Source organism: Trachurus japonicus, chromosome 19 (genome assembly GCF_045865225.1).
Source record: "Trachurus japonicus isolate A0001 chromosome 19, Traja_1.0".
Lineage (NCBI taxonomy): Eukaryota > Metazoa > Chordata > Actinopteri > Carangiformes > Carangidae > Trachurus > Trachurus japonicus.
Window position 1 is genome coordinate 24,986,838 of NC_140925.1, and position 25,081 is coordinate 25,011,918.

The 25,081-nt window shown below is 40.9% G+C and overlaps 1 protein-coding gene across 3 annotated transcripts in view; it reads right to left on the reverse strand.

The window, feature by feature from the left end:
- nrg3b (neuregulin 3b) overlaps window positions 1–25,081 on the reverse strand; it is a 187,585-nt gene that overhangs the window by 85,241 nt on the left and 77,263 nt on the right. For 2 of the 3 annotated variants that reach the window (XM_085761446.1, XM_085761444.1), the window contains exon 2: window positions 7,609–7,744. In XM_085761446.1, the coding sequence (XP_085617572.1) occupies window positions 7,609–7,744 (136 nt within the window). The remainder of the gene's footprint in view (window positions 1–7,608; window positions 7,745–25,081) is intronic. The other variant, XM_085761445.1, reaches the window with a different exon arrangement.

The window sequence follows — 25,081 nt, forward strand, 5'->3', positions numbered from 1 at the left end:
CATCCTTCATGCTGAGGTGAATAAAACTGAAACCATTAAATACGTACGGATATTTAAAGGCACGGTAAAAGAAACCATCAGACAAGTCTCACTTATTCCCCTATGATCATCATTATTAAAGGCAGCAACAAATCTCAATGTCAAACGAACGAGGCAGGGTAATTCCATTTGCTTTGACTTAAACTAAACCTATAATTGGTGCAAGAATCAAATTGACATAATCTATAATGCAAACATCCGTTATCATGGGATCATTAAATCTGTATTTAACTCTTTGTATACTTGTTGCACACCTTCTTTAATATGGTCTGTAACCAGCCAATAAGTCTTTGATAATAGAAATATCATGCAAGAACAGATGCATTTCAAAATCTTAGCAGTTATTAATTTACTAAACCAGTGTTTTTCAACATGGGGTCACCTGGAATGTCTAGTAATTGATAAAAATAATTGTTTTAACTTATTATTATTATTTCAAAATTATGATTAAATACACCACACACAATCTTAAACAACTGTATCTATATTCAAGTTCAAATAAAATGCAGCATATAGAAATATCTGAGCTGGCGCATCTTGATTGATGGCTGCAATCACATGACTGCACGTGACCGCGGGGTTGCCAGAAATTTGTGATGTCAAAGTGGGGTCACAAGCAAAAAATGGTTGGGAACCACTGTACTAAACTTAAATATAATGAACCCTGTTTGATCTGTGTAACCATCTTCCCAACTTTGGTTTAACACAATAATTTAGCTTATTTTGTATGGTTATCAGGGCTTTTAATCAGTTAGTTAAAATTTTCCATGATATTGGTTCACTAGATGTGTAGAAAAACCCAGAATATCCATACACAAGTTGTATTTCTTCCTCATGTTTCTCCTTTGGCAAGGTGGCAGCATTAAGCTGCTTCAACTACACAGCTAACTTGCAGCAGCTTTGCATCATCTGCACACAACTGAGCCTCTGTGTTATGGGTTGTTGATACAATGCACATACAAGTTAGGAAGCATTATGTTGAAAGCAGGCGGGGGAAGAGAGACTATTTTTCCGACTGATATTTGCAATGTTTTCCATTTTATAAGCTGAGAAAAAATGACTTTGCAGCATGAGATGATGTTATTTCAGGAAAAAAAACCCATGGTCTGAGGAAGCTGAAACTCTGTATGCGAGTAGCTATTATTTGTTTATGTCTGTCTGAACAATCAAGAATTCACTTCTTTGCTGGATATTGCGACCGCTGAGCACGGCATGCACAGCTTCTCAATGTCTGAATGTCATGACCACTGCTGTGTGTCACCAAAGCAACAACATGATACTGCAGGTGGCGGCCACTGCTGCACTGCACCCTCAATTCCACCTAATATATTCCACAGCGCCCTCCATCCATGGCTAACTGCATGCTGTTGGTTTGCTGAGCACATGTCAGACTGACACTGCCGAGCCTTCACTTCAAAGTGGAAACCTGCATCACTGAACAGGTCCAATATTTTTTAACTAGAACCTGCTAGGAGTGATTGTACTGAAAAAAGAAACGCAGAAAGAAGGGTACCCAGGTTGGGGCGAATCATCGAGAAGAGCTAAGCTGAATGAAGAAGCGTCCATGCGGAATGATCAATTACAACACAGTTATTTCCAAAAGATATTATCAGAGGCCATAAGGTCCTATTTTGTCTCGTGCCCAGGGAAGACTTTAAGTGGCTCTGGCAGGCTCTGCTTCACTGAATTACACACATGCTCTCCTGTAACTCATGGACCTTGCATACAGACTGAGCCAGTGCTTTACTCTTTCTACCACCAATTAACCTCCCAGTAAATCTACTTGGACCTTGTTCTTTTTTTTTCTTCTTTTAAAGGGACAACGAGGAGTTTCTATTTGGTTATAAAAAAGTTTCACGTTAATGTGGAGGAATCTACTGTACGCTACCCACACTTGTTAATGGGACCATTTTCGATAAATATATTGTTTTGTCTCTATCGTTATTTTGTTATTATTAGCGGTGGCGGAAATGCTGGGCGAGCCGACCAGCGTTTCCTTACTTTTGGTTTTGTGGCGAGTCATGAGAATAACGCCGCCGAATCACCGTTTATGGTCGGAACTACGACGGTATGTGATCGTCTTCAAACCTCTGACTTTAATTCTTGATGAATGAAAACATGAGTCTGTCTTGCGCCGGTCAAAGAATTTCACGGTGCGCGCGGAGGCTCATAAATGTAGTGTGAAAACGCTTCGCTTTTCCAAAACTCCTCGTTGTCCCTTTAATGTAAAAATTAAACTGAAAAAACAAATTTGATATTTTGCTACACCTTTGTGGAAGCACTGCAACAACATGGTTCTGCAGCACTGAAATCCTGCTGCCATTAATTACCATAATCACCCTTATTCCACCCACCTATATAGATCACAGCAAGTGCACTGTACAGTTATATGCTGGTCTTTTAAATACATGAATACAGCCTCATTGTGGCTGATATGCGAAAGCAATTTCAACTTGAATCCCTCATCTAGGGGGGAAAAAATATAGGAAATGATTTTGGTCATAACTAAATACACTTGTGGAGGTGTGGTATGATTGTTATTTAGAGCTGTTGGTATGCACCATTATGCACAGAGTGACAGTTGTGGAGGTAGCTGTTATACTCTATGGCTCTGTGGAGCACTAGGACTCTGCTGCTCTGTTACAGCTAAAGTGTCTCAACAGTCGGCTGCAGGTTCCTGTTTGACTCTGAACATTCACACCGGGCCCTGGTTCTTGTAGGATCACAGGAACATGTTTTAACATTACCAATGTTGATTTAATTTAGTGCTGCGCGTATAGAAATGCCTGTGGTGATTGGCTCCCTCTGGCATGAAGAGATATTTTCTACTTGGGGGGAAGAGGCTTTAGAGCTGGTTTTATTCCATACTTGCTATGAAATGAAAAAAAAAAAGTGTGAGTGCTGTGGTGCCAAACACTAGAATAGAAAAACAGCTGACATGATTGGGTATGACGGCCAGCTCCACTACACCTCCTGATAATGTATTCCTCCACCTTTGGCTTTTTTTATATTTTCATGGAATATGTGCATTCTACTTTTGTGCCCTCAGCGAGTCTGACATCTCTCCCAAAGAAAAGTGTGTCATCATCTTATCGTCTCGCCTTCACTATCAGAGGTGCACGTCAAAATCGTGTTTCTCCTCCTCCTGAAGGCGGATTTGATACCCCTAGATCTACACCAGGACAACGCTGAGATTTACAAGTCCTCTTTGATTCGTGCCGTGTTTGACAGCTGATGCTTGACATTTCAAGTTCTTTATTTTTAGATTTTCTATGAAGTAAACAGATGCTGCATTGACACAGCACTTCAAATTGCATGAGTACATTTTAACAATTTATTTTGGAAACATGAAATTTGTTTAAATCTTTTTCTTTTTTTTTTACATAGTGCAGTGTGTTTGGCATGTGGCATGTCACAGCACAAGTTTATGTTGTGATCCAAAAATGTAGAAAAAGGACAATATATTGGGATCTACTTATAAAAGACCTTGAATAAACCTTGATTGAGAATGGTTTAACTTCTAGTGATAAGTGTGTTTGTGACTGGATCTGAATCATCATGTGCGGAGCCACCGCATATCACAGGCTCTTTAAATCATTGTACATTTATTGTACTTAGTGTATAAGAAGCCACTGCACTGATGTGGAAGTAGGTCTTAAACTCACATTTGCATGTTTATTTTGGGATCCTTATTAGCATTGGCAAACATGAACATCCGGCAGAGAGGGAGGGGTTGAGAGAGGGAAGGGGGCGCAACAGTGAAGGAGGAGAGCAGGGGAAATGTTTCATAACAAAATAAATTGATTCCCACAAGTTGGAAAGTGTGTTCTTATCCAATGATTCAAGTGTTTAAAGATTGTTCTGACATCTTCACTCGTCTCATGTTGGAAAACATCCAACCATCCATTATGCACTTTGCACTGTAGCATGAAGGAGAGGATGACATCGGTATTGTTCAATCTTTTTTTTTTTACTTTATTGTCATGAGGGATGGGAACAGCAGTACCTCCTGCACCCTAACCCTTTCTGTTTTAGCTGCATCCTGGAATCTGGATGGACAATATCTGGGTTTATCCGCTCACAGTGTCTCTGACAGGGAGAGGGAACAGAGGATAACACAGTGTACAGCGTAGCACCAATACAGTAATGGCACAGCAGCACCTCCACAGCCATTTGCAGCCTTCAGCTCACTGTTTCTGTTTGTCAGTCCATGGTTGAAGAACCCCACAAAAACAAAAACAAAAAAAATCAAAATAAATAAATAAAACGTGGCCAGCCATTTTTAGCAAACACAAGTTGACTGTACGTGTAACTGCTCAGCGTGAAATGGCGAAGATCTGCAGTAAACAAACCACTGGTGAAGAAAGTCAACATTTCACAAGCCAGAAAGACACAGATACAGTAGTTTACTGAGGAGTTGGTGAACCAAAGAAAAGAAAATAGATGAGGAGGACAATTTTATGTCACGAAAAAGGCAAGTTTTAGAGGTATTAAAAAGCTTGATAGTATAAGTTGAACTGTTTTATAGAAGTAGGGCCCTGCTTCTCTGAAGTTCTAGTGGTCATAAATAATTTAATGCACCTTTAATAACAGAATGTTCGATTTTCAAATTACTCACTGCAAGGTGCCATCAAAATAATTCAATCCAGTGATTACTGTCTTGCAAAAGCACGTCTTCAAAAACAGAGGCCCACCTGGAGTTCGAACCACGTGGCAACGACATTAACTCTGCAGAGATTTTTGAATAAAACAATAATGTTCCTCTGAGTTACTGCTGGGACTTCTATCTGGCAAAAGAAACAACCTTTCAATAAAAGATCTCACAAACCTGTAATCATTCTTTCACACAACAGGCACTCAGCTCAAGAGAACTGGGCCGACAGCAGCCGCTGCAGGTCAGACCCTCCAGTCTGTCCTAAGTCCAATCACATCCAGTCACTGAGCCGCTGCTAATTATAACCCAGGGTAGCTGCTACAGGTCTTCAGGGTTTCTTGATGCTGCTGCTGAACAGGTGGCACATTGGAAATAGTTGAGCCGGCCACTGTAACATGACAGGAAACACTCGCCTCCTTTCATTTCAATATTCCTCACCGTCTCACAGTGAAAATATCATATTATTAAATACACAAGTGTCATGGAGATTTCCTCTTATGTCTTCTATGTCTTCTATAAAATGTTGTATATGTAGTGAAATCTCGGTCAGTGGGTTTTATTTTCAAAGCACAATACATTGATTATTTTCAGCTTTGCTTTTCTGAGCAACTTGGCTCATCTTAATGTGTTATTTATGCTGCACCTTTTTATTTTTAAAAGATAAAGATTTGGACCCTTTAATTCCAGGTACACAGTAAATTTGCCAGTGTCAAATATGCAGTGTCAAAGTATTTTAATTCTTTCAGAGTTATTCCAACAATGGACAGAGTAAAATTGAACAAGAAAACCTCCAGTGTTGGTGAAAATAACTGGAGTACACAAAGCTTTTACACTGTCAGTGTCACATGTTGAGTGAGAGTTAATTTTACACCTATGAGAGTAAAATAATTTCCAGTGTAAAAAAAAATTGACTCTGAATAGCCCCGCCCACCAACCTCCCCGGTCAAACTGAGAACGTTGACTCTGGCACTGCCATCTTCCTCGCATCGCAAGACTGAGACAAGACAAGAATCATTTTGCCTAAAATGTGCTCAGCCTGTACTGGTTCGTTGTTTCCTGATGATGGCAAAGTTTGTTCTAGGTTGAAAGTTGCTGAAATCAATCTGTGTAGCTTTTTAAATGCACTTTAAACACATTTTCATGAGAAATGTCAAGATTATGCAATTTAACATGTACCAAGAGATTTTCTTGATCATTCAAACTGAAAATATAATTTTATAACAGAGACTTTGAAAATGTACATGCTGTTTTATGTTAATGCTGATATTTTAATTTGAATAAATATTGGTATTGAGGTATGGATATAATTGTGTTCTTGTTTTTCCCTCTGCAAACATTTTAAGTTTTGTGTAACACTGTTAGGAGTCAGTTCAAAATCAACACTCTTTGGAGTTAATGTAGTGTTAAGTAGGTTTAACACTGGAAAATTATTATTAACACTTAACTCTTCAGTGTTGAATGTGAATAACACTATTCGTGTTACTTCTTACCTAGTGTAAAACTTGATTAACACTTCTCAGTGTAGTGTAGTGTAAAATATTAACTCTTACCAGAGTAAAATTAACTCTGGAAATTTAACTCTATGTTCAGTGTACATTTAACACTCTGTAGATAGGGACCATATGTTCACTGAGGTAGTGTTAAAATTAACTCTTTAAGTGTTATATTGGTGTGCTAATGAACCGTTTGTCAATTCAGCACCATTCAGTGCAAGTCTTCAATCGGAGAGTTTCTTATCATGTATTTTTCACAGTGATACATCAGAGTGATTGCAGAGTGGAAGCGGTGGTAGTGTGCTGTGGGCTGCAGGCTGGGCTGGGCGGGGTGGGGTGGGGGAGGGGCAGAAATGCAGGAATATACTGTATCAAGATGAGAGGGGTTGAAGTTCTAAGCAAGGACTTGCAGCGACAATAATTAATGGCAAATGCATGTAGAGAAATCTTGTAATATACAGTCACATATGAATTAGTTATAAGAATGCTTCCTACAGTAGCACGCCTTTTTAACTTTGAAAACACAACTAGGTGGCCTGACAGGTAAACAGTGCAGGCTTGCTAACGTAGGCAAATAAGTTGTCAAAGGAATACTTTGTTGTGCTTAGAGTTGTTTATTTTTTGGCATTTTAATTATCCCTGCCACATTATACAATGTGTCAAAGTGTGTCAAGGGTATATTAACAGGAGTAACCTGTATGTATTCACATGGGCAGTCAGGGTTTGAGTGACTGCCTGCGGCAAACAAAAGGGAAAAGAAAGAAAGGAAAACTGAGAAAAAAAAATCAGCTGCTTTTAAGTATGATCAAAGAAGGCGCTCGCAAGAGCCCCCGTCTTTACACCTATCATTAAAATGCACCTTATACCAAAGAGGTCATATCAAACAACATTCATGCAAGGTTAATACACGAGGAAAAAGCCTTTTTAGAACACTGCTACCGCTATTAAAACTTTTGTCAGACCAAATTGAAGACAGAGGTTTGATCACATTTAGTCCCCATGTGTGTCCTGTAGCTGAATCTGCATGGAAGCTTTTACTTTCCCATTTGCGTCGCTTGGGTTGTGCAGATCAGAGAATCCGCTGCATCTAATGCAGCCAAAGCACCTCTGATCCCCGGGTTAATGCTTTGGGTGATTATAGATCCTCGGTGCATTTTAGGTGCATTCACACAACGATTTTCCTTTGTTTCATCACTCTAAGAACACAGTCTGTCAGACTGGAGACAAAAAAAGCAACTTGAATGAAAATGACCCCAAGGTTAGTGATTGGAGGGGAAGGGCAAAGAGAGGAAACATCAATGCTCAGAAAGTAACCAAATGCCTCTCTCACACACACATACACACACACACACACACACACACACACACACACACACACACACACACACACACACACACACACACACACACACACACACTTACCTGCAGTGTCTGTGAACCCCAGCCACGGTTTCAATGATGGAGCACTCTCCCTCGTTGAGACAGAAGGCCAGATCCTTGTCTTCCACACACGGCTTGAAGACTTCTGAACGTAGACTTGGAAGTGTGGGAGCCACTGCTGGAGACAGAGGGAGACGGATTTAGTTACAGTTGGACAGAAAAACTAAGAAGAAAGGGGGGGGGGGGAGTCTCTTTCCCACAGCTTTGCATCTTGAACATTTCTCATTTCTTTAATCTTTTTGATGTGCTGCCTACTGCAGATGGTCGTCATGGTTGTCGTTGTTCTACTGCAGTGATGTCTTTTTTTCTTTTTTACTAATATGACCATTCTCCTCAGACTGAAAGAGAAGACATTATTCCTTCCTCCTTGATTTCTGAGACTCAGCGGGCTCGGGGCAGGATAGCCCAGGGAACTGCTCTCTTCATTACAGCCGGAGTCAAATTTGCATTTTCTGTCTCAAGATTTGTGACTTTGACCTGATGCAAGAGAGAAAGTGAAATACAGTAATGATGTAGGACCTGTTAGTATTTAATACTTTAGTGTCATTATCAGTGCTGCTAGTTTACAGTATATGTTGATGCTTTTATATGCAGTTTAACCCCAACTCCTCAGTCCATTTCGCAGTCTGCTGCCTGAGTAAGAAAGATGTAAGAGAAGGGAGACGATAATAATGTCACACTGCACAAAGGAGAGATGGGCCTGCCTGGCGATGTAGCTTTAATTCTCTTCTTCTTACTCTGACCCTGAGCTGCTCTCGCATCAAGAGCATGGCTGCCATGTTCCAGCACTGCAATGCAGGGTTCTCCACCCTGTGAAATATGCACAGCTGTCAGGCATGTGGTCAGAGCCACGTATAAATAATGTGTGCTAGCATGTGCAGCCACACGCTAATGTATGCAGATATTCTATCAAACTCATTCACGCACGGGTACACACGCGCATGCGAGTGAGCGCGCCCGCACACACGAGTACAGTACAGTGACACAGAACTTATCACCAGGAGCTCTTTCACTCCATCATGTAGTCAAGCATAGAAAATTGGATTGACTGGTATTACGCTCAATACCTTGCCAATACAATTGGATTACACATCTGATTTCTGCTTTCATCCATTTATACTGTTGCATGCAGACACATCATTTAAATGCACAAACATGCGCCTCACACGCCATATTCTTCAACTTGTCATTCACGGCCTATTTCCATCATCCTTTTTCAGCCAGTCTGCCAAGTCTTTGTTGCTTTCTGCTGGCCATTGGCCTTTTTTTTTTCTTCCAGCCCAAGCTTTCGCCACCATTCGCACGTCGGTAGAATAAAAAGTTGGTAATCCGTTTGTTGTGCCCCAGCGCCCAGTTCAATCTGTGTTTTGTTTATGGTCATTGATTGATAAATCTGGGGCTCTTGATGTAAGGCCCAGGAGATGATGAGAGATCAGAGGGAACACAAAAAAAAGATATGTGGCTCTCCTGGGGCCAACCAAGACTCCACTCTGTCAGAGCAAAAAAACTTTGGAAGATATCATTTAAAGCACTTACTGTAGCAGCTCAGATCATATCTTCAGACACATTTGAGGTCACTGTCTCATTCTTTAACCTCATGTAAGAGGATGTACTAAGACAGATAAGACAGGTAATACGTTCAAGTCCCGTATCTTTTGCGCGTTTTGCATTTTGATTGCTTCTTAGAATTATTCCTGGATCAGATCTTATTTATCTGTCCCTCGAGTGTGATGCATATGAAAGTAGGCCTCGACCCCACGCTGACTCCCTTACTCTCTAGGCTTTAAAAGACACTGCATTACATCTTGTAATATTAATTCCGCAAATTCCCTGAGTGGATTGTTCAAAAGGTTATCTATTCCAAGATGCAACTTTAATAATAGAAAATAGAACACAACATCCCCCTGTGGTACGCATGTCCGTGGCAATAATTGTCACAGTGTTTAAAGGAGCTCGTAGCTTTTTCCTTAGACAGCAGCAGTGACCACACATGAAGAATATCACATTCGATATACAAAGACAGTGCATGCCATGTTGGGTCAGTGGTTCAGGTTTAAGCGCAGGGCCAGAGCTTTTCTGACAACAGAGAAAATTGATTTTGTGCTGTAAGCCTACACATTGATATATTTACATTAGAAAAGCCAAGGTCAGGCTGATACCAAACACCTTTTTAGTACCTGTATCACAGGTAATCTTATCTGTGCTCAAGCGTTTCAAAATCTTCATTTTTTATAACTTATCATCTTTTTGTTTTCTTTTTTGAGCCAAAGGAGCTGAAAAGAAGCTTTTGCTGGAGCTTTGCTGCTGCAAAATTGTTCATTTCATTTGTCACATGTTGTTGACAGAGCAGAGAGGTAGGATCTGAAATACACAAGGTCACCGAGCTATCCGTGACGCAGCACTGCGAGAATCAATGATGATGTATGATGTCTGCATACGTTTTTATTTTTCATGTGGGACAAAGCTCTCACAAAACTGCACAGCCCATTATAGCAGCACCTTTTTGTATATTGGTTTCCTTCTCCATGGAGTGAACAGTAAATGTGCCCGTTTCATAGCCAGAGGCAGGCAGGCTGACATGAGTGGCTTAAATTAAACATATTATGGCATACTTTGAATGTGCAAAGGGTTTCCAGAATGGCTGATCTTTCAAATTTCCTGTGGTTTTTAATATTCCACCTATAGCACTACCCAGTGATTCATGTGACTTGTATAACATGTGAAAGTAAATGCACACATTACAGCATTATGTCCTCCATAAATCAGAACAAAAGCTGCTAAGGTTCTCACCTGTCGACAAAATAAAGGCTGCTATTCTTTACAAGATTTCTACTAAAAAAGGGGCTCCACTGATTAGCCCCTTAGAAATCTGCTAAAAGACCTCTTAAGCCTTAAAGGATTATCTCCACTCTTTTAGGCCTCTTGGCTACATCGAGGAACAAGCCATCTTCAGATATGTTTGGCCTCCAGCAATAGAGCCTGTCAATTTCTTACGGGTTCCCTCTTCATCACTTGTGACAGGCAAGAAATGGTAACAAAAAATCGGCGGCGTAGCAAGTGCAACTTGGGCACTTTTGAACGAGCATCTGTCAAACAGGATCCTGTCCAAACGCTGCGTTCTTTAAATATTCCACTGCTGAGAAATAAAGCGAGTTAAGAAAGTAATTAATCAGTTTCATCAGCTTGTCAGAGCAAAGCGGTGATAATGCAGACTTGTATGTTTTGATGTGATTTTTCTCTCTCTGCGCTGTCATTTGTAAACTACCAAGGGACTGACCCTGAACAAATCAGTGTAAAGTCTGTAATTGATCCGAGCATGCAGACCAATTAAAGCAAATTTTGAAAAAGATTTTTGATATGAAATCAGTAGTGAAAGTGAATCCCACTTGTCCAATTTGAATCTTCATCTTCATTATTGAGGTAATAGCTGATAAATGATGTGTCCCTTGCCTTTAGTTAATATTAAGATGCGGTGTCAAGACTAATTATGACAAACATACAAGTTGCCATGCGGTTCATACATTAACGCTTACAATGGAGCCCCTTTGCAAAATAAAATCCTCTCAATGAGAGCAGACTCAGGCGGTTTTAAAAACACCATTAGTTATCTTTAAGAAAAAAAACAAAATGGTGGAGAATGTGCTAATAAATGATAGCTGCACTGGAGGCATGATTCATCCTGGACTCTTTGAAATCATCTTCACGTCTCTCGCTCTCCCCGTTGCACAAAGGCAATCCAGATTGCCAATTCCCTTGGTAACTTTCAAGGAATCTACTGGCTGGGGATCACAGATCCGGATGATGCTTGAGAGATCAGAGTTATCTGAGAGGAATACTGAGGCTAGAAGTTCTCCTCAGTCGTTACTATTGAATCACTTTCAATCAATAGCTTGAGAAAGTCTCTAACAGCTTAAACCTAAATATAGGATTTTGTTCATTCTGAAAATTATCATCATTTCTGATTAGGGGGTGGGGGTAGTGGCAACATGAAGGTTTCAGTAACTCCACAGTAAAAGCAAAGTCCCATGAGAGTTCAAACAGCAACTACACAATCTGAATACAGGTGAATGTTAAAGACACACGATACTGACACTGTTTTTGTACAGTAAAATAGAAAAAGGATGTCACAGTGCTACATGTTCCTCTCTGCATTCACATAGAGCTAATCAAAGTGCACAGAAAGTGGGCCAGATAGTGTGTGCAGATGTGATGCTGCACAGTGCAGCGTAGATCTGAGTTCCCGTGCTACTTTCCTGCCATTCAGACATTTGTCAGTGTTTTCCTACAAACTTTGATGGTTTGGTAGTGCACTATAACAATCGCATCATTTGGAACAAACATCATTTCTATCCGATGCACACGCCTTGACATGATAGCCATGAAAATTTTGGGTAGGATTGTGATGCATCACTTCTTCATGCCCCGTGATTCGCTTGAATGGAATAAATGGGGAACGCTCCATTCATAATGCTTTGCTCCTGTTATTGTCAGCGGCATATGTCACCTCTGTTTCACAGTTTCACTTTCCAACTTCAGTGCTTGATTACTTTCAACTGTTAATTATGGTGCAGTGGTATTATTACAGGTTTTTTTCAGCCCTGATTAAAATCCAATTTAAGATTTCACATTATACTTCCATGAAGTTGAAAAAGAACCCAAAAAAAGCTTTTTAGTAATTGTCCTAAGAAGGCCTGTTTTTTGTTTCTACTCATATTAAATGTATATAGACATGCACTCTTACTGTAGACAGAATGTGCCTTGGTACAGACAACACAAGAGACAATTCCATTTACAACCAGCATTTTCCCTCTATGGCTTCCTTCTAATGTGCTCATTAGTGTTCTTGTGCTGAGCCTTATCCCCCAGGAGACTGTGGTCGGGCAAGAACTGCCTGTGTTTACTGCAGCACACATCAAAGAGGGCCTTACTACGTAAAGGGAGAGTCCTAAGAGAGCCTTGCTGATTGCTTACCCATCATGCAACGCTGCCTTTCGGACACAATCAGGTTCAGAGAAATATAGGACACATAGTATTGTGGTGCATATAGAAGAAACATTAGCCTGGGCAAAAACGCAAAGCATGTTTGCTTAGTTATGTAAATATGCACCTGTTGATGTAGTTTAGCTCTTTCCAGCCTATGAAAAAAAGAAATATATTGTTTGTGTCATTTCTGTGTTGACATAAAACATGACGCCAGTTTAGCCTCCTAAATGTGAAGAAAACAGCAGCAGCTGTCAAGTCGTGCTTGACTGAATTACTGACCCCCATCACACCACTCATTCAATTACAGGGAACTACTACAGAGTGCAAAGACTCAAAAGTATGAATCGATATGTCTAATATTTCACAGGTAAAACATATGGCAACAAACAGAAGCTGATCTACAGGAAATCTGCGTTAACCATGTTTCCCTATGTAAATGAAAAACAGTCAAAGTCAATACTAGATTGTGAGTCAAAGCACTGTAAGCTGGCCTTTTTAGTCTAACTTGTGAAAGTAATCTATTCCACCTACAGCGGGACAAATGGCAGAACCCTATGTGCTATATAGTGTGTTATGTGTTACATAAGCTTCACAGAAATCAACTGTGGTGTGAATGCCATACATGATCATTTCAAGTGAGAAAGAAAATGCACAGAGGGAGCGTGAATGACTAGAGGACCTTGGAAAATAAAGCTAAGGGCAAAACATACAGCAGAGAGCGGAAAAATAGGAGATGTAAGGACTTCTCTTAGCTGCCTGGCATAGTACTTACACAGCCATGGTCAATATTATGTAAACTTACAGGTCAGTGGACACACATGTCAGATGTCACATGCACACACACACATGAACACTAGACACAGGTACGTGCGCATACATTCTGTCGTGTACGTCTTGCATGTTTATCGAGACGAAGCCATGGGAGACCTCCTGTCCCTGTCCCTGACCTGACACAAACAAATGGCTGTTGACCCTCGGGACATTTGGTTAAAGGTGGCAGTCGCTGCTGGGTTAAAGAGCATGCGGCCTTGGTAGCCATGACAGCCCTGTGATAGGCATCCGGGAGGACATTTGTCACAGTTACTCTGTTTGTCCTTCACTTCATTCCCACTGGTGGTAGTGGGTTTAAAGCCCAGAGCTGTGACGTGGTCTATTTACTGTACATGAATTGCCTAATTATTTTGCATATGTTCAAATAAACAAGCCGATTGCGATGTTTATTCTATCTATGGGGAAGCAGACTAAAATGTGCCTGAAAGGTTCACAAGGGAACAAACAGATATGCAATTCAATTCCCTTCTTCATTGCAGGGTGCGTTGAGGAGTTCAGAGTACTCTTTGTCCTCTTGGGTCACTGTGACACCTTTGAGTCTGGTCATTATCTAATTGTGTCATTACTGGACAAACTGACAAAGATTTTCAGTGTGTTCACAATGACAAGCCCAAAGCAGCAAGTTAATAAAGTTGACCCCAGAAGACATCAAACATGCATTAAACCTGAAGGGAACGGTTCAAACAATAATGACAAGTTTTAATTATCTACATTATATTTTGACCTGGTGTCAGCTGAATCTTGATTAAAGTTTGGAGGATCTGTCCACACAACAACCCCTCCTCCTCCTCCTCCTCTTCCTCCTCCAGAACCAGCTCCAAAAACAGATTATAAAGTGACCATGAAATTTCTCCTCACAACCCACGCAACATAGTGCAAGGGTTTCGCAGCCAAGACACAGCACTGTATGTCCAAACCGTACTGCGTTCTATCACTAGGCTCAGCTTGCTTGTTGTCTGATGTGCACTATACATCTCTGTCGGAGGTGCAATGTGTCTACGCTGTCAGACACAACCTGCATCTCCAATTGGAGAAGCTGAGCAGACATCAAGTGTTGGGGGCGGGGGGGCGGGGGAGGGAGTAGGTAATTTTGAGTCAAACTGTTACTTGGGGAAAAACACAGAAAGTCGAGGCACTGGTCTTCTTTCTGTAGAAGAGAGAAAAGACCTGAAGCTTTTTCTCCTCACAACAGCTTTAATGACGCTGACGTCACGTTAGTTCTGATCATGTATTCACTGAGAAACTCTTGTTGAACAGATGTGAGTAATGCTTGACAGACCTTGGACCAATGTATACGCTGTAGTTAAAGTCATCATAAAAGTACACTTGAGAACATACAAAGAACAGAGTTCTATATGAATTAACAACAATACTGCCAGGATATTATCAGTACCCCCAGATAAATACTTCCTTTAAGTCGCCTTTAGGGCTTTCAGAAACAGTTACATTTTTCTGACTCAGTGGTGGTGACGAAGCCACAATGCCGACCAGCTTCAAACGGGGATCATAACAGCGGCCCTGTGACAAGACGCAGCGGTGACTCCTTTTACTTTCAACCTGCAGCATCCCACTGTGCCTGCTTCTTGGCAATCAGGGTCAGAACGTAATCCGTCAGATACACACTTCCTGTTTAAAACCAGAATCTGTATAAAAGGTTTAGAAAAATGCTCAAACCAAGAACAATATTATTAGATGTAATTTCTGCAGTGATAATGTGTCTTCACAACCCATTTGCAGTAATATGGAACCAGACAGATAATTTATCCTGATTCATTGATTGTAATTTGTGGTGTAATTATCATAATATAGCACCAGGAGGGGTAAAATTACATTACTGATTATCGTCTCAGAAATGACACAAACATGCAATTAACTGCATTGTATGTAGTTCTTATTACTTTTCCCATATTTCTTTATTTTGTGTCCGTATGTTTTTGGATAGCTGTTAATGGAGATTAGCTACATGACAAAACTACAAAACGTTACTGCTGCCGCTATGAAAATTAAAGATGTTATGAATGGGATGAGAGCTTCCACCGCTTATTCAACAATGGGCGATGTACTTTACCGCCATTATCTCCATTACTTATAGTGCAAATAACAGGATAACCAGCAACCGGAGAAATAAATCTGAACCTATCAAATGTATATTTAATGAGTGAGGTTGCTTTAGTGCTTTTGCCACAGCAATGATATTAAATTTAGATTTGGATTCCAGGACAGGACGCGCGAAAAATGAGACGCAAATTAAAGCTTGCTGGAGTTTTGTTGAAATATACATACCTGTGGTGTTGCTTGAGGAAAGACTTGGAAATTAATAATTCAGCACTATTTACAAATGGGACATCATGAAAGAAGCTTGAAAACTAATGAAAAACACACAACTCATGCACATAAATGTGCAAGAAGGCATGAAAGCGATCTAGAGCACCCATGGCCAGACAGGCTTACAAATTAAATGCAGTGTGTGTTTGATGTTTTGTTTTTTGTTTTTTTTTGACATTTTAAGTAAAACACGTGACCTACAGCAGTCTATGTTAGAGGCAACTGATCAACTATTAACAAACATCATTATTGTTATTCTTGTGTTAGTGTGTGTGTACGTGCACAGCATGTGTCCGTCAAAATATGTTATTTATTACCATGAAGAGTCTTTTGTTCTCCATTACAATTTATTAACACTGCTAACAAGCCATTTATCAAATGTGGCATATTTGGCTTGTTAATGTGCCTCTAACTGTTGCCACACTGCTGATACCACACTTGGTCTTGTCTTGGCAATGTCTGTCTCCATCTGCCTTTTTTCTTCTTCTTTTTTTTTAAAGACTATATTTAAAAAGATGGCATAAAATTTTTATCCTAGAGGTTCTAGAGGATTATGCTGTGCCAGCAGAACCTGGCAGAGAGACACAGAGGTGTAGTCGAACGAGCACCTGATTGTGTCTTCATTTACTTACTGTAACTTCACTGTCATAATGGTTGAAAAAAAATGCAGATTTCTTAACACTGATTAGATGGGATGCAGTGTTATCAGCTGTGTGTCACCCCACAGTCGCGTTAAAAAAAGCTCCCTCTTTATGCTTGAAAAAAGTATTTGAATTGGAAATTACTCAGAAATCTGTTTTATGCAGCACTTGTCTTGAGATGTGAGTTTGCACATGCAAACAGATCAAACAGTCACAAAGAGGGGAAGAAAGGCGGAAAAGGAAAAGTTAAGACGCCTAATTTGCCTCGACCACGCTGTGTAAACCAATAAAGCCTGAGAAGCCGTTTTGATCGCCAGTTATTGATGCTGTTTATCTCCCTTGTTTTCCTGTGTCTCTGATTTTCTCTCTTTGGTTAATCCAACAGGACGCGGACAATTATTCACACCTGAGAGACACTGACAACAACAACAACAACAACTGGGACGGGATGGCACGCAAAGCAGAAGGAGCTGACGAGAAAAGACAACCAAACGGCACTGGACACATTCCTATTTTTAAGGCGCAGTGGTCTTTCTTTTCTCTTCTGCCTCATCTTCCTCAGGGCTCAGATTCCACTCCTTCTCTGCCACTCTCCATCTCCCTCAAGGGAACTCCGAGATGGTGCAGGAATGCAACATGCATCCCCATGTCAGCTGGAGCGAGAGTAAGAGGAGAAGAGTTGAATGATTCACCTACGTGGAGCAGAGAGTAGCTTCCTGTCAGCCCGCTTGATTAAAATTCCTGGGACCGAGAACGCGGGGTGTGATGTACGACGAGCAGGTGGTGTGGGTTTAATATGCATGAGCGGACGGCTCCTGCATCTGCAGACTGGCAGTCACTGAGCTTGCCTGTCCACTCCCTTGGCAGCTCTCTTGGCATATGGAGCTACTGAGGGCATACATGAGCATAGCAGGGGGCCTGGTCTGAGCACCCACTGATACCATTTACTCTCTTTGTGACTCCTGAGATGAGTGGGATGGCAGCTAGTTCCTTTTGGTGGCTTTGGTCTGCTCAAAGTAGCCAAGATGAAGGTTAGAGGAGAGCATTTTTTTTTTTTTTTGCTGTATATTTTATTGATTTTATACAAACAGCAGGAAACATCAAAAGGGAGAGGGATTAGAGGAGCCGGTGTAAAAATTGACTGAGATGGGGTTTGGGACTTAGGCTTACCGGAGGGAAGCTGTGATTAGCCCCTACACCATCTCAACTGGTGATTCTATTGATATGAAAAAAGCAAGCACAGTCCTACTCTAGATATTGAAGGAGTGCGATGCGAGCCTAGCTAACAGTGCCTCGCACTGCGTTTGACACATAAACGCTGCCTCGAAATGGTTTCGCTGTGTAAGTATTTCAGGAGACTGCACAGAGTCAGATTCTAAGGTTCATGCGGGTGCATTGCAAAGTAATATTTTTCAGTGAGTTGTGTTTTTTTATTTATTTCATGCCAGGGCCTGTTTGTTATTATGGTGATTCAATGTGCGTATGTGTGCTGCAATGGGAGGAGAGGCTCAGTAGGGGGTCCATCACTGGCATTCCTGCACTGCACTGTAATTTCACTGTCAAGTTTGCCCAAGTTTGTATCATCTGTGGCCCACCTGCAGGTCAACAGGGAGCTACACATGGCACATCCATGTTTTCATTACATCAGTTGGTTACACACTGACACACAAACCCCCTTTTCTCAGTTCGTGTCTGCTTCTTTCTCCACTTCAAAGCTAAACAATGTGGATAACTTAGACAAGTTAAATTACAATTACGGCACTAACACCAGGAAAGATTAATACCTACTACTGTGGTGTTTGAGCCAGGATTGTCTGGAAGGAGATCAAACGGGCTCAGCAGTACTTTTCGGATCACTACTCCATCCAAGGAGGGTGATAAACAACAGTACAAGAACTGTACACCCAACGAGAGCTGCAAAATGATACTTTAAGGAACGAAAATTTAGTGTTTGGATTATCATTTTAGACACAACTTTGTTTTGCTTCGGTTATTCTGAAGGAGATCGACCACACAGCCTTTTTAACACGCATAAACAGATCTATCAAATCATTATTTTTTTAAATTCTGCTGTACCTAAAAACTGATTTATTTGTAGGTAGTATTTATTGATAATAGCAACACTGGTGTGTTATCTTTAAAAAGTGGAATTCTACTATATTTGTGCGTAGTTGTTTGGTTAGTATATCATTTAGTTGTTCTTACATTATCCGAGCAGCTGCTACCTACCAACTACCTAGCAGCTGTTATGCTCCAATGCACAGGGTAGGATTATGATTATTCACAGGTAGCTGATAAAAAGATTACTGACTCACAAACAGTGACTCTGATGTTTTTTTCCCCTCACTTATTAATAAACTATCTATAATTAGCAAATAATGTTGTAGAAGCTAACTGTGTTCAGTTAACTGGGTGTCCTGACTTAGCTATGTATAGAGGTAACTCATGTTAGCTCCAAATTATGGGTTAGGGTTACGGTTAGTGTTAGGTAAAGCCAACTTTCAGCTCTTAAATGTTATCCAAGTAGAGCTATCTTAACATATTAAAAAAAGTAGAGTTGCTGCTTGTTCAGTCCAAATATTAAAGCCCTGCTAGCAGCTCTGATTCTGCATGATTTGGGACAGCTGCCTGGGCACAAAAAGGTTACACTGGTGGGTTTTTGTCACAATGATAAAGTCTAACTCAAAAATTATGCTCTACAGCTAAAAAGCTGTGTTCAGCCTTTCCATCCAGCAGAGCAACTATTTTTGGTTAGCAAGTGTGTTTCATCTGCACTCTCTAATTTGAGTGATGCACATTGTCAAAGCATGATTGTGTGCGCCAAATCCATTATGGATATTGTAGTCAGGCCTGTGCAACCAGCTCCAGACTTCTGCAGTGCAGCTACACAAACCCAACGACAAACAAACAAAAACAGCTGTTTCCAGAAATCTTCCAAAAGATAGGCTATTCGTTGATTTCAAGGTCTCAGAAACAATTCATATCCATGTGTTGTTGCTGAATTGGAGCATACTGTATGATCACACACAATTTAAAAGAACGATGAACCAAAAATTAATTATTAACATTACACTAATCTGAGCATAAATGTGGAATGAAGTATATCAAGTGCATCTGTTTACTGAAGGTTGATAATTGAGTCTACACCTGCACTGAGTCATTTAGAGACAAATCTGTAAACACAATGAATGTACTAATTGGATTACATTAATGATAACCAGCTTGGAAAAACTCACTAGGGGACATCAGTTAATCCCAATTATAAATCCCACTAACTGTGCAGCTCATGGACAAAGCAAAGCCCTGATGAGTTGTGCTTTCCTTTAAACAAGGCAGATTTCCCCTGTCACACCATACAACTCAATATAGCCATCCATATCTTGGAGGTGGTTGACTACCTCCCTCTTTCTCTCTCTCTTTCTCTCTCTCTTACACACACAAACACATGCACACACACACACACACACACAAAAAGTTTCTTCAAATTCGCCCTGGCATTACCACCCCAAAGTTCTACAGAAATAAACACAGGTAGATACACAAAACTACACACAGCAGCAAACGCCTGCTGCTCTCCATGGAGCAGTGGGAACAGGATTAAACTCCTTTCACACTGCTCACTCCCAGCAGAAAGACACAGCTCTGATCCAATCACGGTGACACATGCAGAAAACGAGGAGAAGGTGAACCCCCACGGGAGCCAGACTGTCGTCAGCGTTACTTGACAAGACGCGGAGAACGCCGACGTGACAGCGATGATGTGACCATGTAAAACAAATGTAACCATGACGATGAGTGAGGAGTGCACTGCGACAACAAGTTTGGAAAAAAGTTTTATGAGTACATATGTACCCACAGGCTTTACCCTGAGCAAAGCTGCCAAACGCACACTGTGCTGTATGTCCAACTGCACAGAAGTATCAGAGTGGTTAATGCAGTGGGACTGGCAGCATGGCCCCCAATGCTCCATCAGTGGAACCCCCCGCCTTCAGGGAGTGTCTGCCGTCTGATTCAAGCCAAATCATGGCCTGTTTAACACCTCGCCACCTGCCTTGTTTACGTGCATGCGTGTGAGTGTGAGTGTGCGGGAGAGAAAGAGAGGCACAATTGTGTATATGTGAGTGTTTGTGTGCTCAGTGCTAAGCCGAGAAAAGTATGGTGATTGTTCAGGAGTGACCTCGTTCTCTCAGATCAAGCACGACAGCAGGACACACACAAACACACACACACACACACACACACACACACACACACACACACACACACACACACACACACACACACACACACACACACACACACACAATGGCAACTCCTACACTTATTCTTCTACTTTCCCATAAAGCACATGATGTAATTGTTACTTTTCTTATTATATGTGTGTGTAGCTATGTTTACTTTCTATCTTGAATTATTTCATAATTGTCTCTCACTTGTTCCAGTGTGCTTTTATTGCCTTTGTAAATGCCCTTGGGTGTCTTGAAAGCTTATGAATCAAATTGATTAGTATTATAATTATTATTCTAATACCATCATGCATACACATATGTAGTGTTAACAACATGTAGTTCTTTCAATATCGTCAATTAATTGCATGGCTTCAGAATGAGCAGCACGGTCAGTGGAGTTTAATTTTAATGTATGAGTCACCCAGCATGAGTACATGAAGTGATTAATGGTGATGATTTCTCCTGACACATAGGAGCTGTTAAAATCCCTGTACAACATATTGCTTCCCCAAAATATTCTTCTCCATTCTCCTCTACGGCCTCCATCAAAGGACGTACCAAAACATTAAACCTGACGGACAAAAATGGTGTGTGTGAATGATGGTTGTGTTTTCATAAAGTGGTTCTCCCCGGTGCATAGCGTTCTCTAACAGAGATATTAATCAAAGAAGTTTTTGCTCAGAGCCATTTGGGGATGAATACAATGCAGTCCCCTTCATTTCTCCACACAACAATGCTACCTCTGCTTGATATGTCACTCTCAATGAACGCTGCAGGCGTTATATATTTTACCGACTGGATGTGTGCCTTAAAATTACTGCACACACAAAAAAAACTTTCTCTGTAGGAAACAAAGTAGAAAAGTCTGGCTTCATGGACAAAGTGTGAAATGCTGGTGTGTCTGTTTTTTGTTTTTTTTTTGTTTCTGTGGAATTTGGCACGTTAGGAGCAGAAGATACTGCACGTTGCTCAAAGCTGGGAACAGAAAATTCCCAAGCTGAAGCACAAGATAAAGTGCTTTGAATGGCAAATAAACAGAGCTTCACTGGAGAGTGGCTGGGGATGAATCATTGCAGGAAATGACAGCAAATTGCGGCGACAATTGCCGCTGACATTCACGGTCACCTTAAACTATGACCATGTTACAAGACAAATGATTCATTACCGAAGCGAAAAAAACAAACAAACACTGTACGATTACGGCGCCGTAATTTACGATTTTCCCAATGCGATTAAAACATTTATACTTGCATGAGAAAAAAAAATGCAGCTATCAATAAAATCATTCAGACATTAGAATAGGTATAACGGCCAAAGCATCATGACATTAACAAAGTGATTAACCTCATTGTCATTATTATTTTAATTGTGACAAAACAGCCATACCAACGATTTTATTACTGTAGAGAAACTGGTCTTACTTGTTGCATGTGCTATGGGAGGAATTATGAACCATATGATGATGATAGAGAGAGAAAAACGAAAAATAGCGTATTATTTGGAGTATTTTAAAACCTAACTTTTAGCATCACAAAGAACTGAATTAATCAGACCACAGCATATTGTGTTTCCATGTCATTATTATTCTAACAACAATGCAAGTGCTACATTATTCAGGTAAAAGCTGGAAATGGCAATCTCACATTGTCACTATTGACAAATAAGGGAGTAGAGCTTAAGAAATGACAAAGTGTGCTGCATACCTTAATCCAGTTATACCACAACAGCAGCTGACACTGCCGCCCTCACTGCAATACTATAAAGTGGCAGCTCACTGATCTTTCCTTTGTGCCTCCAGACCAAAAACAACAATTGTCATGAGAAGGGGGAAAAAAAAGCTCTGGTAAATAAGCTGTCAGAACTGATGCTGATTTTAGTTAATGGTTAATGTGGCCTTTGTGACTTGACAGGACGACTGCTCTGCTGTGACACCCCGACCAGCCTGCAGTCTTTATTCCTGTCAGACGGGTGGGTGTTTTAGCAAAAAAAATGGGAACTTCGGCCAGAACCTCAGCTTGTCATGTTCACTATTTTCATTCCGGTGAGAGGAAAGGTCAAGTACGACTGCGACATGTTCAGATTACGAGTATACGGCTGGGCACTGGCTGGGAGCAACTATCTGCAATCGCTTACATAGCTGACACTGATGTTTTTCTTATTGGAACTCTACTAGTGATGGATGGGGAAGATAAAATTGAACATAAAAGGAAAAAAAGAGAAAAAAAAACAAGCTGACTTTCAAGCAGTATTTATGCATCATGTCTAAGTAAAAATACCTCCACTTTGTATAGAGGATAGAGATTCATTTGTAGACACAATTCAGCAGAATGTATCCCCCAGCAAACAAGAGCTGGGGGAAGTCGATCCTCATACTCCACTGGTCCAAAACCTGACTGGGTGGAGGCGTCAGAGAACTTGACACTTTTGTGTATAGAGCGGAGTGAGCATTTAGTGAGCAGGCAGGAGCTTAGTGGCTCGCTTTGATAGGACAAATGTCTGCTGATGGACACAGAGGCTGCTACGCTGCTTGAATCGACACTCCCCTGGGACAGACACTGGGACCGCAGGAAAATTATTAAGACAGAACTTCCTGTACACAGCTGTTATAGATGAAGTAATCGAAGACTTAAGCCGAATGACAGAAGGGGGAAAAGGCACTAAATTCATGCTGTATGTGTCATATTATCATTCTGCATATATGCAGAATGATAATATGACATGATGTGCCATTCATTGCTATATATAGCAATGAATGGCACATCCCTTAATGAATTGTTATTTATACAATATATAACCCTCTATAGGGTATACGGTATATCAAAAAATATATGGATTCCCTTGAAGCTGTCTGGGGCATGCAAAAAGATATATAGTGCTCTTGTAGTACCAACCAGTGCTGCCATCTATGACAGCAATCCACAGCCAGGCATAAGTAAGATAGAGGAGCTGGTGGAGGATTTCTAACAAAGCCAATGACACCTGTCACCACAAAGCATGAGAGAGGGGTGATGGTATACATAAATAAGAAACTGGTCAGACTGACTGGACTGATAACATGGAAGCATTAGAAGAGAGAGGGCAGAGAGGGATGTTGTGCTGAGGAAGAGTCACAACACAACAAGTCTGTCAATCATTGGAAGCCCGCGCCCCATTGTCTGCAGTCGCATTCCGCAGGCTGTGGCATGAAATCTGAGGCCGTAGGAGCGATGTGCAGACAGCCGGGAAAGCTATGACGCACTGCAGGTAGGATTAATGAACCATTAAAAAAAAAGTGTAGGAACAAGTATATTTACTATTCTAAAAAAAAACAGTCTGAATAAGTTGTGGAACTCCAGAGTGTCTAGCTGATCATTAAACGTATAACACAGAGTGTATAAGGTGCTCATTTGTGTTGACAGCATTCAGACCATCTGCAATGGTTCCAACCCAAACAGTCCCAGACTCAGCCAATTAACAGGGAGCTGAGGCAGGATGCTTTCACTGCCCTTCTGAACTATTCAAGATTATTTTTGTAGTTCATATTTTTCCTTTTTCTCTCTCTCTGTATGCATGGCATCTGTTGACACAGAAATCCAAACTCATGTGGCTTGCAAGATCACATATTTCTTTCACATTTTGATTTCATACAATTCTTTTTCGTCCTCCAATGAAACCAGCGTGTGCAGTGGCGGGAGCCTTGCTAGCACACTGTTGGGGCGTGGACGCTTCACAGTGTGAAAAGTTTCCGTCATCACTCACATTTCCTGAATTCAGCTTAACTTGGCTTGGAGTATGTCAGCAAAATGTTTATGTCCTATAGAAACTAGCTCATGCCTCTTTCATTTGGTCCATGTGAGTGAGCTAATAAAAGACTGTGGGAGTGCTACATGATAAGCCCTGCAGCAGACGCTGTAAATGACATATCATATTAGATTTATAAAGCAGGTGGCTGACCAATCAGTGCAGGCAAAAAAGTGCCACCATGCATAAATGTCATTACATCAGCCTCGCTACATAATTGAAGATGTTAACATAAAACCTCTGCCTAACAGGATTCCTGCGCATGCTGTTGCAGAAATGTCAGTAGGACGGGTGCTCAAAACAACCAGAGGCTGTGAGCATCTGGAGCTCAACGTAACCTCAATAAATATTAGCTTATCTCTATCACATCATTCTGTCGCTCGATGCCTCTGTGATGTGGAAAATCCAACATGCATGGCCGTTGGTTTTGTCCTTTAAAGCCAGAATCTTATCTTCAACCTTTAAATTTGTCTAAATGTAGTATTCATGATCAAGTTTTCTCTGAGTAAGAGCTGCCACCTTCACTTGTCAACACCTCAGACGCTCCTATATCCATCTAGTTAGCTGCTTCGGGGAGTAAATGCTTACAGCCTAAAACTGTCACACTGAGACAACATTCGCAGCATGCCGTCGGATGATATGCATTTCTTTGACCACCAGCTGGTT